Source organism: Numenius arquata, chromosome 2 (genome assembly GCF_964106895.1).
Source record: "Numenius arquata chromosome 2, bNumArq3.hap1.1, whole genome shotgun sequence".
NCBI lineage: Eukaryota > Metazoa > Chordata > Aves > Charadriiformes > Scolopacidae > Numenius > Numenius arquata.
Window position 1 is genome coordinate 93,219,302 of NC_133577.1, and position 17,768 is coordinate 93,237,069.

General features: G+C 35.9%; 1 protein-coding gene across 3 annotated transcripts in view; it reads right to left on the reverse strand.

Annotated features, from left to right (window-relative positions):
• Positions 1-17,768, reverse strand: part of CNOT2 (CCR4-NOT transcription complex subunit 2) — a 90,119-nt gene that overhangs the window by 11,563 nt on the left and 60,788 nt on the right. For all 3 annotated transcript variants that reach the window (XM_074163012.1, XM_074163021.1, XM_074163000.1), the window contains 8 exons: positions 14,912-14,978; positions 11,481-11,628; positions 10,684-10,866; positions 7,814-7,893; positions 6,544-6,669; positions 3,857-3,981; positions 2,205-2,325; positions 1,939-2,095 (listed from right to left, as the gene is read on the reverse strand). In XM_074163012.1, the coding sequence (XP_074019113.1) occupies positions 1,939-2,095; positions 2,205-2,325; positions 3,857-3,981; positions 6,544-6,669; positions 7,814-7,893; positions 10,684-10,866; positions 11,481-11,628; positions 14,912-14,978 (1,007 nt within the window). The remainder of the gene's footprint in view (positions 1-1,938; positions 2,096-2,204; positions 2,326-3,856; positions 3,982-6,543; positions 6,670-7,813; positions 7,894-10,683; positions 10,867-11,480; positions 11,629-14,911; positions 14,979-17,768) is intronic.

Sequence of the window (17,768 nt, forward strand, 5' to 3'; positions counted from 1 at the left end):
TGTTAATACCCTGTACACAGATATTAGATGTTAAAGGTCTTAAAAAATCCAACTATTTACAGCATACCTGCTAAGGAAAAGCAGCAGTATGCCAGGTATATATACTGCTTATGTACAAAGACACTAATAATTTGGATACTCTACTCAGGAGCTGCATAACACAGCTAAAAGTCATAACATCAAAGTATGTTTGGGATTCCTCTACAAAGAGGTACTAGTTTTATGTAGACTTTCCAATAAGTACGTTAAGCTTAAGCTTTATGTTAGTCATTAAAACTAATGACTAACACTGAAAAAAAATCAAATAGGATCACCAAAAGTAGGATCACTACTCCTATTCTGCATGCCAACATCTAGAGAAAAAAGCTATATAACCAAAGGGCATAACTGGATTCCACCAGTGTCTAGGAACAGCTCCAGAATTCAGATACCAATGTACTTGAAATTATTTTAATGAGCAAAGGCATTCTACTTTCAGCTGATCATCCTCAAATTATGTCTGAGCAATCTATACTGAGAACAGCAAATTACTTCAGTATCATGTAGATCCAGGAGACCCATCTCCCAGTCCCATCTGTAAGCTCTGGGACTACCAAGGAAAAACATCAACCCACGGTCAGTTTAACTGTTCTTTGTGCATTCTCTTTACTTTGTGGGAGAAAGGGATTGGAATGGGATGCTACTGGATTCAAGGGAGGAATGACCTCTGAGACTAACACTACAAGTGAAGACACTACATTACCATAACACGTTCTGCAAATAACTACAGACAGCTATGTTAGAAGGCTGACTTCAGATGATCATTTTGAAATATTTTTAAAAGTGCCAATGGCATAACAATTTGACTAAGTTTTGATGCAAGCTCTAAAGAAAAGATTTCTGGAAGCAGTAATTTCTAAAAAGCTACATCTCTAGAAAGAAATACACAAATTCATTACAATTATTTAAAGACAGAAAAAAAAACAGTAGCCATTTTTCCTATGCTTTCCCTCTCACCTTGATATCCACATTCAGCAGTCTTTCCTGAACTTGTGCATTCAGAGTGCAGCTCCATATAAATTCGTGAACGTGGGAACTGTGTATGTGTATGCTGTCTGGTCTTTGTTTCGTTAATATATTATGTGCAAACCTTAAAATGTATATACTACTCTGTCAATTGACAATATATGTCAATATACTACTCTGCTAACACTATGTGAATCTCTACTGAAACAAAACAATGGGAGATGTCAGTTGCACGTTAGAGTACCAGAAATTAAATTGCTCTCACAATTTCAACTAGAAGATAAGCATTTTTGTCCAAACTGATCTGGGTTCCTTCTGTAACTAGTGGAGAAAGACAGGCACCCTGGGCTGGTGGTTCATCTCATCTATCTTAAGCACTTATCTTACCATCAGAGCAGTTGCTTACTGCTTTTCTCCCCCCTGCCTCTACAGGAAGCCTCGATGACTAAACTTAGGTGAACTCAATGACTAGAAGTTAACTACAAAACTACATTTTCATTTAAATTAGTATTTGGTGCAGGGTAACACTGCAGATGCTCTGTTCATTATTACATTAATATAAATTGAATTTAGCACCCAAATTGCTGAGAGTTAAGTGCAGATATCCTCAAGGAACGTTATTATTTGAGAAATAACATACACATGAAATTTATTAACAATACACTGTCAATTCCTTGAAGAAAGTCCTAAAGTAGTTAGGAGAATAAGCAAAGCCACTAGGTTAATTGAAAGCTTGCATAACAAGATCTTAGTATGCCTTGAACCACAATTCTCTTGTTTATGAAAATTTTATTTTACTGTCATTATATTTTTAGATTTTATTTGGTAAAATATGTTGTGAGTTTGAATAGTCATGTGAGCTAAGTGAGTCTACTACGAATGACAGCATAATAAAACCCAAACTGAAGATAGTACTGAAAACCAGAAACTTACTCAGGAGAGTTGAGATTGAGACCTAGTGTTGTTAAATCACTTCCTAATGCAAGATGTACCATTCCTGGATCTGTCTCTGCTGCCCTGATGAATGTTAACAAGCCAATCATTCCAAACTGGTCCGTCACCATCCCTTGAGGAATGTTGGTAACCCGACCTGGGCAAGAAGAACAAATTAATTTTCTCCTTTCAAGAAGTGAAGAAATCAACAGGGTGATCTAAATGACTGTTAAAACTCAAAGAAAAAAAAAAAAAGAGTGACATACCATCAGGTAAAACCTGGATCCCTTTTTTCTGCTGGTTGTTGTTTTGCGTAGTTGAACTTTTATCTCCAGGAAACTTGGGCCCATCTGTGCTGGATGATGTCTTGCCTGATGTACTCAAATTCTATTAAAAATAATTTGCAGAGTTGGTATGATAGAAAGAAACCAAAATGGAAGAATTTGTTGACCGTATCTTACAGTCAAGCGCTCTAAACCAGTACATCAAGTCACTCTAATCAATTAGGCACTAAAATAGAATCAAGCTGAAGCTCTTGAGTTCTATTGACAAATCTTATGTAATATTTATCACTTCCAAAAAAAACCTGTCATGCAATAAGAGCTATTAATGACCCTACAGCTTGAGTCTAAAAGGATAAGAAAATATTTTACACCCGAGTTTGAATACAAAATGGATATCCCAATTGCCTGTGACTAAAGGGTATTTTGGACTCATCACATCCTATATTTGTCTCACACAGTCTTGCTCCCACATAACACTCCGTGATGTAGCAACGGATAATAACTCAAGTCAATGTCAGGTGCAAGCAACATACAGTTGGCACATTTGCAACTATCAGGAAAGAGATGTAAATATCATGCCTGGCAAGAAAACTGTGATTGCGCTCCAAGAGCCCATATACTGACAAAAGATACCTTCCATAGCTATTATTTCTTATTCTTTAAAACAAGTCTGCAGTAACATAATGTAATCACATTTACTCCTTCCTTCCTTACTAACTAACTTTATTAGAACACTTTCCGGATGATAAACCTGGCCGCAACATTTGGGAGCTAGGCTTACCCAAGTCCCTTTTTTGAACAGTTGCATTTTTCAGTTTATTTATGCCCCCCCAATTAACACATTTTTTGCAATTACAAGTAATAAAACAATCAGAAACTAGAACATTTTGTCAAGTATTGCAGAAAACTGTTCTCTTCCATCCAAATTTTATTCACATTTCATTTGTAATAAAAAAGCAATTTTTATTACAAATCTTTCAGAGTAAATAAGGAAAAACCCCCATAATCTAAGCTTCACATCTAACACATGATCATTACAGTAATACTTAAGATACAGCATATACCACTAGCCTACAACATACCTATGAATGCAGTGTTCTCTATTAGAAGAGTTTGTTCCCTGTGATTTCTTTTCCCCATCAAGAATTTTACCTTGAAGTGATATTGTACCACTTAAATTTTAAAGGATTTGACAGCTTTGAAGAAAGATGTTATACTATGTAAATTACTATTACTGATGAGAGGCACCAACAGCAAACAATGAGCTGGAATTGCTAGAAAAAATAATTATGAATTGCAAAACTTGAAATATATATATCACAATTCTCAAAAATAAATTTTGAGATGTTCTTGCAAGTTCCTCCTTGGCCCTTCCTCAAAATACAAAAGTATACACAGAAGTCAAATGAAATTAAGAAAACAAGGTCACAGTGACTGTTGGAACCAAAAAACTTCCTGAGAAATTCTACTTACATAGTTATATATGAAATGCTGCTTATGCAAGATTTCTTGTTAATTTAGAGGGGCAAATTTGAAAATCTTATATTACAAATATAGTCACTGCCCATTTTAAAATATAATCATCAAAATAAGTATGAACACTCAAAATACAAGAAGATTTAAGGTTTACTTACAGATTTATTGTCATCATTACTCGATGTTGGGTCTTTGTAGCTGGAGCCTGGTAATGCTGGAAAATCTTCATTGTGTATTGAAAAGTCCTGGGACTGCTCACTTGCTGGTTTTGTTACCATTCCAACTATCATCAAAATGAAAGCAGGAATAACATTAAATGACTGCCAAGTAAAGAGTTTTCTGCTGTTGATCTTGCTTACTGTCCACTTTCATTATGTGCAAGCTGTACAGCAGAAATGACTTTAAAAAAACAACAGGTAAATCAAAACAGAGCATATTAATTTTAAACATCCACACATATTAGACTAAAGCTTCTTATTTAAGTGTGAGCTGAGAAACACTCTGGGTTAAATTCATAGACACATCCACTGCTTTAAGAATGAAGCCCAGTACTTTTACTGTTTTGCACATCTAAATAATCAAATAATCTTTACAGGCATTATTCAAGCAGTATTTAAGGAAATCCACTGATGAAGGAAGGATGTACTGCTTTTAAGATTATTATACATTTTTTCTCCATCCTCTAATTGCACAAAGAATTTCTTAGCATGATCTCTTTAGAAGCACGTATTCTTAAAGGATGCCCAGCTAACTTGCAACAGAACATATCACCAATGAAATACTTGCCTGTGACATAAGAACGACTCCTACTTTCAGTATGAAAACTGAAAGCATTTAGCCTGCAACTCTCAGTGTTCTGACCCTAATTTAAAAAAAGTAGGCCAGTCACATTGGAACATGGATTCCAACTGCTGAAAACCAACATTCTTTTCTTTCTTTTTTTTTTAATGCCAGTTAAAAAAAAAACCAAAACAAACCAAAAAACTAACCAAAGAAAAGCCCCCACACCACACACCCAAGGGTAAGTATTCTTTGGTGAAAGACAGAGTAGTTGTTCAGTGACTTGGTTGCAAACAACACTACACTACAGGAAGAGAAGACAGAAGTAGTCTGGGGCCTAATTTTCAAAGACTCTTAATAGATGTATGGGATCTAAGTAGTTCAGTAGCTGACAATATATATGATTTTCTCTACTATTCTTAAGTTAGAGATCAAAGTTCCTTTACTTTAGGAAACCAGAGTGGAACCACTTGAAAAGAAACCATTGAGTTAATCTTGTTTCTGCTGTTCACCTTTTTCACCCAGGGTTACTACGATTTCTTCCACTGTATGAATAAAACTGACAGTGAAGTAAGTCTGTTGCATATTCTCATTCTACCTAACAAGTCGTTTGAAGTCTAGTTTTCCTAAATAAGCTAAGCTTGGAGAAAGCATGTCTCTGCTCAGTTTCAAACCTTTTTTCTCTTTGATCGCAACCAAAAGTGCTCTCCACTTTCTGTTGCTGGAGAGAGAGCCCAGAGCATCTCATATCCCTAATTCTTGATTGTTTCTACAACTATACCCATCTCCTGTGTTAAGCAGCTGCTCAAAGAAATTTCTTTCCTGGTTCACCACACAGGCATGCAAATAGCTGTGCTAGCACCAAAATGGGGAAATAGTGTAAGCACGGGAGCAATTACAGATCTTTTAATGCGGCAATTTTGCTGAAGGGTGAACTCCAGCTCCATGTTGGAAGTACATCTGTGTGGATCTCCTTCCTACCTTCCATTAATTTTACATGTAATGGCTTCTCTTTGAGAAACAGACAAAATCTCATGTAAAACACGAGCCATACTAGCTCTCCATCCTCAGAGTCTTTATTTGGGGAAGAGACTTTCCCCTGTATTTAGGAGCACTTCAGTTGAACTCGTTTAGCTTTTTCTCACAGCTATCTTAAGCAGAGGGCCCTGGTTACGCCCAATCCATGAGGCTACTTTCTCCTGATAATGCGGTATCTATTATTTCTCGTCAATTAAAGTTGGAGATATCTCTGAAAAACACTAGGCTGTATTAATTAGAAAATAGTGGGTTATTTTTAGTTGGAAATTTGACAAGTCTCACAAAAATAACTTTAGGTTATAGATGGAACTTTTCAGGGTAGCTGATGCAACATGCATGACAAAATCTACTAAAGCAGTAACAAAAAAAAGTATTGTGCCTCATGCTAAGCTTACCTGAATTTTTTTCAGACCCAAATAATAAGTTCGTATCCCCCTTAAAGTTTTTCTTTTATTAGTTTTTAAGCCGTTCAGCAAGAATTATATAAGAGACAGACTTGGACTCTGACTGATAACAGTTGATGATTACAGGTTATTTTTTGAAATCTGATGTTCATCATAAGAGTGACAATGAACAGTACTACAGCAAGTACTACCAATAAACAGAAAAATACACAGGATGTTTACAGCTGCTGACTTTTTACACAATACCACCTCTAGTAACCAAGTATTTCTGAAATTTACTACTCCAGACCTCGACAGTTCCTGTATACATGCAATTAGAAAACAACCTGTTGCCTAAGAAACATCTAGAGTGAGCAGCTTCAGAGTAATCATACTATACAGACTGAAAACCCCAACAACCTCTATTGACGGTGAAAGTAAAGCAGATGAGTTCTAATACTTAACAAAAGCCTGAGGGGAATCTCCAATCACAAAGATACTGATTATTCATTTTAAAAAAACAAGACTTAGGAGCTCAAGTGTTTGGCACTTTTGAAAACACTACCTATTGTCTTATGAACAGCAGAAGGTGAATCAAGCAAATACCGATTTCATTCAAACAGCTTTCAGAAGTATAGTCTTACCATAGGGTGCCCTTCCAGCTAAAGGGTTTATTAATGGAGTTGGATTGCCACTTCCTTCCCTTCTGTTTCTGTCTGCTAGTGCTGGAAAATCTGAGAGGTCCAGTCCTGTCACATTTTCACTTCCATCTACAATAAAAACAGATATTTTAATTCCTTTATGTTTTTTACTCAAAGGCGTCATTATGTACAATATAAATGTAGGATTTTTTCTTCTTCAAATTGATCTTTTTACCCTTACTATAATTACTACAAATAACTACAGCCTCTGTGCTATGAGTCTAACCTAACAAGCCATTCAAGATGTCTGTGATTTGTTTTCAAACAACAGCTAGTCAACAGTATTTAGTAACAAGGTCTACTCATTTTGAATTAAAGACTGCATGGATAAAATACAGGCAGACTATCAAAATTACAGTACTAGGATAGGTAACCTGTATAAATTCAAGGAGCTACCAAGAAGAAATTTGAGAGAGTAACCCACATTAGCAGCAGCATCAAGGAGCTCTTTTGTCTTTAGATAAGGTAAAATAAAACTGAAGCAACTGTAGAGCCAATGCAGTGCAAGTTACGTGGGAACATTTTTTGATTTGCAGCAGAAAATAATACAAAAGCAAGGCCAGAGCTGCGGCTCTATAAAGATGTCACGAGGTCCCAGGGGATGCCCAAACCCTTCCACCCTGTGATATCACCAACACATCAAGTTGCTTCATATACACAGCCACCTATAGAAACATCAGCATGGCCAAACCTAAGGCACTTATGCACAAGGATGTCTTCCCCTCTCTAGTTCATTAAGTTCAGGTGGAGAAATGATTCCCAGAGAAAAATCACAACTGAAACAACCTATTGAAAGGATCACATTATAAACCAGCTGTTCAAAAGGAGTTTCAGATTTCAAAAAAATTGCTTTCCCACTATTTTTACCCTACATAATGCTTACATAGAAAATGGATACATATTTTCTTCTCTGATCCTCTTTTCAACTCCATGCACTATTTTGCATTTCTAACCAAGTATAATCTATAGTCCTGTGAAGTACAGTGAGTATTCTACAGAATATTGTAACTTTGTCTTCAACAGTATTAAAATCCACTGTTATGAAGTAGTAACAGTTTCATAGCACCGCTCCTGAAGCAGCATTTCTATGGAACAATGGAAAATTATAACAAAGTTGCACTCCAATAAAACAACGAATTTTCAATTAGACTTCCTTAGTCAAAAGATTCTCTCTACTATACTTTACTCTGATTAATGTTGATCTTAAACTCACCTGTTCCATTGAAAATGTTACTTGATAAGGAGTTATTCATTCCAAATGCCTGATTTCTGTTCATCCCAAATCCAGACATACTGTGAAAAAAACCCAGCAAGTCAGACAAAAGGGTATACATACTTTGTGGAAGGCATTAAGAGGGGAAAAAAAACTAGACACTTAAATTATTTCAAGCTTAAGCAATCCACGTTACCCTAAACTCAGTTTTTAATTATTTTCCTCTATATTTCTGAAAACTCTGAGCAGCAGCAACAGGCACTGCTCAATTAAGACAACTGGAATGACTTCAAAATAACTTATCTTAATAGCCACTGTGTCTTAAGACATCTGTCAACCAACAAGTTATAACAAACATGATCATTACTCTGTAATTTCATATAGAAAAATGAAGCAGCAGTAAATGCAGTAGTGAAAAGTCAAGACTGCAATCCATTCATTTGCAGGTGTAAGCTGGATCATGGAAGCGATCAAGTTTGTCACAACTCGGTTATAAGCTGAACAGTTATGGTGTGCAATCGTCACCATGTACATACGGTACTATTACGAGTATAGAGATGGTCTCTGCCACACAAGGACACCAGCTAAATTAAATTTTATATAGTTAGGGAAAAATGTCTGAAGACATCTAAATATCATATAGGACAACTGTGGTTGGAAAGACACCCTCATGAATGATCCACTTCACTCTGTGCGAGCTGTAGATGTCAAGAAGCCCAAAGGCAGGCCCCAGCTGAGTGAAATTCTGAATTTCTGTCCTGTGGGAAATCACAACATTCATTTTTCCCCTGTAACAGGATGGAAGTTAGTGTTTTAGAAGTTTCTGTAAATAAAGATGTCAAACGTTTTCCTAGGAGAAATTTTACCTAGACAGACTTTTTCCACAGTTACAAATCTGAAGCATTTTGAAATAACCCCAAATACTTCATTTTGGATTGAGACATCAAGAAAGGGAACAGTTAGCCAAGACTAGTCCTGTCCTACTTTGTTTCTCCAAGGTGGCGTATCTGAAAGACATCCAGATCTTGGACACCTGACCCATCTGAAGAAACACATTCCTAGTATCATCTGTGAATTCTAGACCTGGTGAGAGCACCAACAGGAGATGACTTATCTTGAGGGCATACAGTCTAGCCTGATGACAGGATTTCTCATGCAAGGGGGTTTTTGTTTGCTTTTAAAGTAATTAGAAATAACCATGTTAAGAATTTCAGCGGTAAAAAAGGGATTAGGCCACTAAATGCATACTTCCCTACAAATATTTGTCACTTGTTCTACCTATGTAACTAAGCAAGGGAAAGTGAAGTATTTTTTATGTTCAAATCCTAAAAACTTGCATTGCTCTAACTAAAGCAAGCATTCAGAAAACACTTCTTGGAAGTCACATAATTCATACACCTGTCAAGGAAACACCATAAATTTTTTTTCCTAGTATAATTTCAAAATTTTGTGAAATATGTCAATTAACAATTGGATACGTACTACTACTATACGTCTGTAGGCTAATAAACTGTGGAATAAGAACTTGTCATTGTTCCAGTGATATTTCCTTCTCAACGTGTAAAAATTGTAGCTTCTTAAAAATGAGATATACAATACAAACAGTGAAATACTCCTAAAGACAGGGATTTCATTATCTACCCTACAACTGAATGATATTTAAACAAGTACTTTTTATACATATACAGTTTCCAAAAATCATTGTCCTCCACATGTAGAGTTTTTAAGTATATTACTATTCCAATCTTTTGTGATGCTCAAGTTTCAAAAATACTTTAAAAAGTAAAGTTATCTTTTTAAATTATCACCTCCTTTACTTGCCACATACATCATAGGAAAGAAAAGGCAAATTCTATGTAATCAGAGCCAAGATACAAAGTCTTCTCACACTCCAAGAACCTAAACTGCTACTACCAAATCTCTATTGCTGTCATTGAGAAAAGCATTTCTAGTTCTGTAGTTTCACACTATGATATAGCAATAAATAGCCTGATCAAGTTTCAGATAACCACGACATTAGTTTTCACCTTCCTTTATCCATTTTGTAAAATACTAGGTGGGGTTAGCAGAGGCACCTGACTGCCATGAGCTTGTTTGTGCTCCATGTAAGAGTCGCCTAAGGAAGGGCCTGAAGGGAGAAAAAGGACGAAACTGGGAGCGCAGAGATCATGAGGTGGTGGAATGAAGCCTGGAAAGCAGTGAGGTGTGCGAAGCTGTGACCACACACACTGAATAATTAGAATCGACACACTTTTTACTACAAGTTTATCAGTATGAACTAAGCATAAACATAGCACCAAAATGCAGTTAAAGCCTAATGATTTATGATCTTATAATCTTGCCCCATTAGAAAAAGAGCAGAAGTGACTGAGAAGCTTTTGGCATCTGAGCAAGCGCCATATCCTTAAAGGAATGGCAAATCACTGTTCTCCATATTATTCCAGAATTTAAAGAAGTAAAACACTAGGTCCCTACTGCATCTGAATCAGTTAACTATTCTTCCAGAATAACTATTGCGTTTTTAAATATTGCCTTACTTCTTCCCAGATTCATAGATGAATAGTCTTAAAATGGAGGCATACACTCAAAAATCAATGCATATTTCAAGAACAAACTCAGGAACACATGAGAAACATCACATATCTTAAAGAAGCAGCTGCAGGAATTCAGTAGTCGGAAACAGCATTTAGCTTAAAGGCTTCAAAAAGCCTGTGTGAATATTAAAACAGCTTCAAAATTTATTGCCAGAAGATGAGAACACATAAAGCAGTGCTTTCGAGCTTTATTCTAATGGATGAAAATTAGATTTCCAGAGCAGCATTTAAGCACGTCCATGGCTGTACAAGGACGGTCTCACTAAACAGCCTTACCTGTTCACAGTAAAAGGTTGTCGAGAGGGTTGCTGCTTTGGCATACATATTATGCTTGGAGAGCTTCTGTTGGGGCTGCCTAACCCTGAACTGCTCATGCTGTTTGTCCTGCTGGGAATTCCAATGCCCTGACCAACCTGGGAGTGGTTCATCATATTCCTAGGATTCATAGGCAATATCCCCCTGAAAGAGAAAAAACCATCCACAGAGATGAATCTGTACAATAGTATTTGGTTACTCACTTAGACTATTAACATAGGATGGACTCTGAGCTGTTGCAACTTAATTTGTGTTTAGCATCAACACAGCGTGTTTGGATTACTCTCTGTAATTAATGTAGTTTTGGATTTCTTCAGAAACACCAGATGACCCATTACATACTAACCAAGTCCTTGGTCAGGTTTAGATAAATACTTAAATACTGTGCATTTGAAAAGATGTTACAACTCTTTTAATGACCGCTTCAGACCTACTACCTTAATGTTCTTACATAATGTACGACATCCATATAAAAATTTAACCATACATTTACCAGAATAACCAAAAAACAGCCTCTTACATTCTGAAGCAGAATTTGCCAGTAATTTGCCCTTTACATACAAAAATCAAATACTGTCTTACAGTAAGTCCTATCTTACTGTTTTACAATATTGTTTCCCTAACACAGTTTCAATAGAAACTACTACTTTTTTTTTTTTTAATTAGACTGTAAAGTAGTCAAGGCAAAATATGCAGATCATTTAACAAGTGCTCTGCAGAAAGACACAATTGCAGAAACATTGGCTATCAATAAATACCTGCTCGGAGATGGAGGCGTGTGAAGTGACATTGTTGGTACCCCTGTTGTTGGCGTTACGTGGCTCGGTAACTGAGTGCCTTGTGATAAGCTGCGATTTAACTGAGGGGTATTGTTGCTCATTCCCCTCATTGGAAGGCCTAGTGCACCTATTGAAAAAAAATTCAGAGGGGTGGAGATATAGAGCAATCAGGAACAAAGTCTTCTCCATCAGGTGTAGATGGAAACAATTTATGCTGACAACCTACAAAAAAGTTTAAAGACTGAAGGAAAGTGCAGTCTAAGAACCTAAGTCCTTGTTTGCATAATAGAAGCCCAATAATCTCAAATTTAGCCCCATTTCTGTTAAACTTTAGAAAGGCTCTTTAAAGAGTTTCTGTACTCGAGTCACTAACAAAATTTTGTTTCCTTTCAGATGCATACTGTGGAGAAAGGTTTCAGTTTTGAGGGTGACGTAGAAATCTACAAGTTACCTCAAAAAAGGCAGAAAATTAATAACTGCACTCGAGAAATATGTTAATTACTTTTGAATAAACTGGTATATATTTGGCTAGTATTTAGAACACTGATATGTCTTGCTAAAAAATAAGCATTAATTAAAAATTAAAAACAGTTACTAATATTTAATTAACAATAACACTGCTTTTAGGACAACAAAAGCAACTTTTTAGTCAGTTTTCTGAAAAGTTTAAGTTGCTTCTTTTTGATAAAAGCACTTCAGTGTCCAGGATAAAGTCAAGTTCAATCTTTTGAGAAAAGAAAGCAAGCAGAATTTTAACTGTCCTCTATCAGCATTTAAAAATGTACAGAAGATTTCTAACATTGTGATCAAAAGTATTTTCTACACAAACAACCAGATGTGACAGAAGCACGCACTTCAGTGAGGAAAAAAAAGAAATCACTTTAACTCAGAACAGCAAAAGACTAGTTGCTGCTCGTCTCAAAACGTCCAAAACCTTTATGAAGTTTCTCATCATTCTCACATTACTTTTCTGTGCTTATGAAGTTTTGGAATGATGTTCAAAGACAAGAAAAAGTCACTTAGTGCAACATATCAATAGAAACAAACTTAGCATATAAAATGTGATACGCCTTAAGTAACTGTCCCTATTGCTTCGGAATAAGATTGCTGAGGTAGATTCACAGAACTCAAAACCTTATCCTTGCATATCAAACAGAAGAAAAATTATGATGAAACAGCACTCTCCCATGGTAAATCACCCCTGAAGAAGAGCTGAATATGCCAGTCCACAACACGATTAAATGCTAAAATTGTAAAGTACGGACATAGCATATGCTCAGGTTATCATCATGGACAAGGTCTGAAGAAACCTCCCAGTTGTTTAGCTCTCACACTTTAAGGGCTGCTGTCTGTCCATATCCTACCCTACAACTTGCAATAACACTCAAAGTTTTGATAACATTCAAATTTATCCCTATATCTTCAGATTAAGAGGTGGTGTGACTTGCTATAACAAGCCTCCTAAGACTTCATTAAATGCTGATTATATCAAGGTGTACACTGTAAATATTTTGGCAATTTGCTGCATCAGAATAATTTCAGTGAGTATAAATATACATTATAAATAATATTTCACACTGATTAACAATTAGGTGGAATTTTAAAAATAAGATGGTAAAGAAAAAATACATACACTTCCAAACCAGATACAGTACATTGAAAATTATTACAATATTCAGGTTAATTTTATGCAAGCATTTGTTTCAGCAAAGCCAGTTTTACGCTGATGGTTATTTCTTGTTGTTGGCTTTCTTTAAACTAGAATTTTTAATGAGTAGGGCTGTTACAGTGAAGTAGAACTATATTCCTGTGGCTGGTAAGTAGGGGCAGCTGAAATATTCACCATAACAAAAAATAAGAATAATCTTTTTTCTTATGCTTCCTTTTTCCACTTCTTTAAGAGAAACAAAGAGATCTGCATGGGTTATATTAGAGGCTGGTCAATGAAGTGGCCAATTTCCTTCCTAACAGTTAAGTTTAAGTTATGTTCACTCTATAAAATGACATCTTGCTAAATGACTTACAGCTACCAATCTACAAGTGCACAGGCATTATCAACTCTGGTTTTCCACAAAGTATTTTAATCATAAGTATTGACTTCAACACAGAAGTTTCTTGCCCCTTTTTCTCAACATTTGGTAGACACTGAACCCTGATAATATTTACTTTCTAGTTTTTAGCCATGTCTCCATGTTGGAGAGATTATGTCCGAGGCACCACAACCAATTGAATGAACAAGAAAGTTGATGAAAAGAGTTAAACCTTAAAAACAAACAACAAATAACTGTGATAAACAGAATGAACAAACTACTTCAATATGTTTATACAGTTAAGTCTGCAAGGTTCAATAGTGCCAGATTCAGGACCCAAAAAGCCAAGAGCCAAACACGACTCTCAGACTGTCCAGAAACTGCTCATAGAAATCTCAGCAGCATATTCAAACACCAGTTTATATCACATGGTAACTGATCAACAGCCATTGAGATAGTAAAAAAAACACTACTTTTTTTTAACTATTTGAAGAAAGCCGAAAGAAGTTGTGAAGGCCATGCGTCTAGCAGTCAAAGCTTTTAGTTTGTCCAGATAAAAAAGCTCACACTCTCTAAAGACAGTTTTTCTTACAATCCAAGTCAGATGCACTTGGCAAGAAAGTTGCAAACATTCAAAAGCGTACAGAGATAAAAGGGAGATGTTCACAAACCTGTTTTACTTGTGTAACTGTATCTAACTCAGATAGTCTGAGTCACTTTCTGGATGCACCTCTCAGCTACAAGGAGGTTCAGTCCTCAACACTGGCCCTTAGGTTAGGCGGCCAGCGTTACACACTGTGACTGCTGCTCTATAGGTCTTCTATTGCAACAGTACACACAAGACTGACAGACACAGAAAAAAAAAATCTTCAAGGTATGAAAAAGAAAAGAAAGTGGTGCAGAAGGCAATAATCTTACTGTCATAGTTCTTTGCCAAATGCGAGTGGCCAAGCACATACATAAGATTTAATTTGCTCATGTAGAGCATGAAATATCAGTTATAATTTACAGAATAATTCCCTTCTATTCTTTAGATATTTTTCTGAATTAGGGCTCATTTTGGCTCGACTCACTTTCCTTAGTTTTTCCTTCAGAAAGTCACAGTTACATCACAGACATTCTTTATGGGAAGATTCTATTTGAGTATTTAACAGCTATACAGTGTCAATATATATGACACTTTGCATACCACAATGCAAAAACGCATACTAGAGCAAAGCAAAAATATATCTTAACAAAAATAAGAATCACGCAAATGAAGAAACATACTTTTTTTACAATCATCAAAAAACAAAGCCATATGCATGTTCTCTATCCAAAGTGTGTGAAACTAGGACACATTTAGCATAAAATAAGCATATCAATAAAAAGAATTCTTACTTTGTTGCCCGTATAAACTTGCCCCAAACTGAGACAGCTGACCTGATGTTGATGGTGATGCCAGCATCTAAAATGTAAGAAGAACAAAAGGTTAATAAAAACACAAAGATATTGTGTTATCTTGCTCTCAAAGTTGACAACACTAATATTGTTTTGCCAAAAAAGCCAAAACAGCAACTAAGAACTCCTTTTAAGTCATCAAAAGCATTAGAAACTTCCCAAAATATCTGCACGGTAACAACCATAACAGTATATTACATGTCAATAAAAAATTATGACTTTACATAAACAGCCTTTCACTTGTGACAAATAGCATAGAGGAAGAAGGTCCAAAAGCTTTCAGTTTTTCTACCCTTATAGCTAAGAGATCAATCTTTACAGAAGGAATACTGTTATTTAAATCAGATATAGGGTGGTTTTTTTTTTTCCCCTGCAAAACATGCATCATACAAGCAGACCGATCCCTATTCAATGTAATAACAGCAAGTGCAAAGTTTCATATTATCAGTTACAATAGCAAAAGGTGGGAAATGAGTGGCTAGGTAGCAGCAGGTATAGATAAACAGATACGAACTTCAGGTAAATTCCAGTGTTAAAAGTGTAATGTACCTCCCTAAGAGCCAACTTCATGCTTGTATACACCATACAAATAGGCAAGATGTACAAACGTCAGAAGTAATCTTTCCTGCTCTATTATGCCCACTTTAGAGACATCACGTATTACTAAATATCTCCATTAAAATCTTGTCAACTTTCAGACATCACACAACAAATGTGACAAACTAAAGAGATTCTTGAGAAGAGTAAGATCTAAAAAAATAAATCATGATCTATGAAGAAAGATTGAGATCCGAGTTTGCATACGCAAAGAAAAAGGCAACTAAGGTAGGGACATGACACCAGACTTCCAGTCATTGCTGTAAGAGGAAAAGAATAAGCTACTCTCCATGCTGCTGCAGAAATGGAAAGTATTAATAAATTTGAGAAACAGGATATTTAGGCTAAATATTTTGGGGAAAAAAAGCCCTTTGCAATCTTAAGTACAGCTAAGCACTAGAACATCCATCCACCGATGTTTTTACAGAACAGATTAGATGTTCATCAACATTAGGTATAGCTGATTGTCCCTTGGAGCAAGAAGAGGTATTAGCTGACCTAATCGAGCTCTCAACAGAATATGCTACTTGTTCTTACTAACCCATAGGCTTGTTTGGTGCAGCAGTCTGCACTTGGATTGAATTTTAGGATGGTTTCAAGGAAAGGAATGTTTGGATTCTTATGCATAGGGGGACTTCAAATTTTTCAACTTGAGTGTAAAGAATTCAAATCAAAATAACTTTTTACTGTGATAAATTGAAAATTGCTTCGTTAACTTAATCTAGACAGATGTAAAATTCAAACAAACCTTATAAACTGAATCTGCTGGTTGTCTATAGTGGGGCCAAATCTAGATGGCAGAAATGAGAAAGAAGACATGCAAGGTAGACACTGAATATCAAAAGCAGCATTCACGTCTTTAAATCACAACGTATTTATGATTTTTGACTACATACAGAAGGCATGAGAAGAGAAATTACAGCAGGTAATTAGTGTAGACCATCAGAAAGTGTGTCAGAAATATCACTCCAAAATGCTATATACTCACATATTTTGAACAAATTGCATGTATTTGATAGTAAGCAACTACAGCAAGAAACATGCACACGCAAGAGGTTTGAAATACTAAGACAAAAACTTCCTGCAGAAAAAGGTGTAACTAAAATACATGCCAAACCGGACCAATATTCTCCTTTCTTAGTGAAGAACTGGCTGCAAACAAAAACATTTTAAATAACTAACAGTGGCTTCAGGTCAGTACTCAGGTAGCAAAGTTCACAGGCTACATCTGTACCAGCAAGTAATGCCACCAGAGAGAAGTGCATTTGTAAAACAAAAAGTTAGTCCTGAAGGCCTAGCATGTATACTATATGCATTTCTAACTAGAATTAGCCGTGACTAAAACACCCAATGCCATGGACTGGTTGCCCATTAGTGAGCAGAATGCGTTTGGTACACTCCCGGAGCATCGCTTCCAGCCTATTTTCATCCAGAAGGAATCAAATTCACTCACATCCAGACTGCTCCACAACAGAAACCAAGGCACGCAGAAGTGGGGACACTTGGCAGACAGACTTCAAAAGCACACTCCCCACCCAAACTAACAAACTGATGTTTGTTAAACATTGATAAAACAAGAGTGGTTGTAAGAAAGGAAAGACAAAATAAAACGTTGAGGTAAAAACAACAAACCAACATTCAAGTTTGACAAGTTGAAAGATCTGAGAATATTTTACAAGGTGTGGCAAATTGTGATTCCATGGAGAAAAAAAAAAAAAAAAGAAAAAGTTATGAGACACCTTCAGAGACAATGACAAGGGCACACAAGCAAAAAGGCCTCAAAAAACCAAACCAACCAGACACTGAGATAGAAACAGCAGCCCAAAAGTACCATTAGCTTTGGAACAGGGACAGGTAAGCAAAACAGTTGAACCAAAAAGAAGATCCCGTAAGAACAGCTGCTCAGGGCATTCAAAAATTGCTGTGATGGCATATGATATAATAAGCAAAAGATAGTACAAACCTCAGCATAAAACTCTTTTATTTATGTTAACTTGGATCCAAAAAAAAAATTTAAAAAATATAGACCTAAGAGATACTAGATTACTTGGAAGAGATGAAAAAGAATCCCACTTCTATATTGAGAACTACTTCACTTTTTATATTCAGTTAAAGGAAAAGGAATAGGAAATAATATTTAATGAACACTGCTTATTAGAAATTGGATTTTCTTTTGAAACACCGCAAAGTAGGTCACATG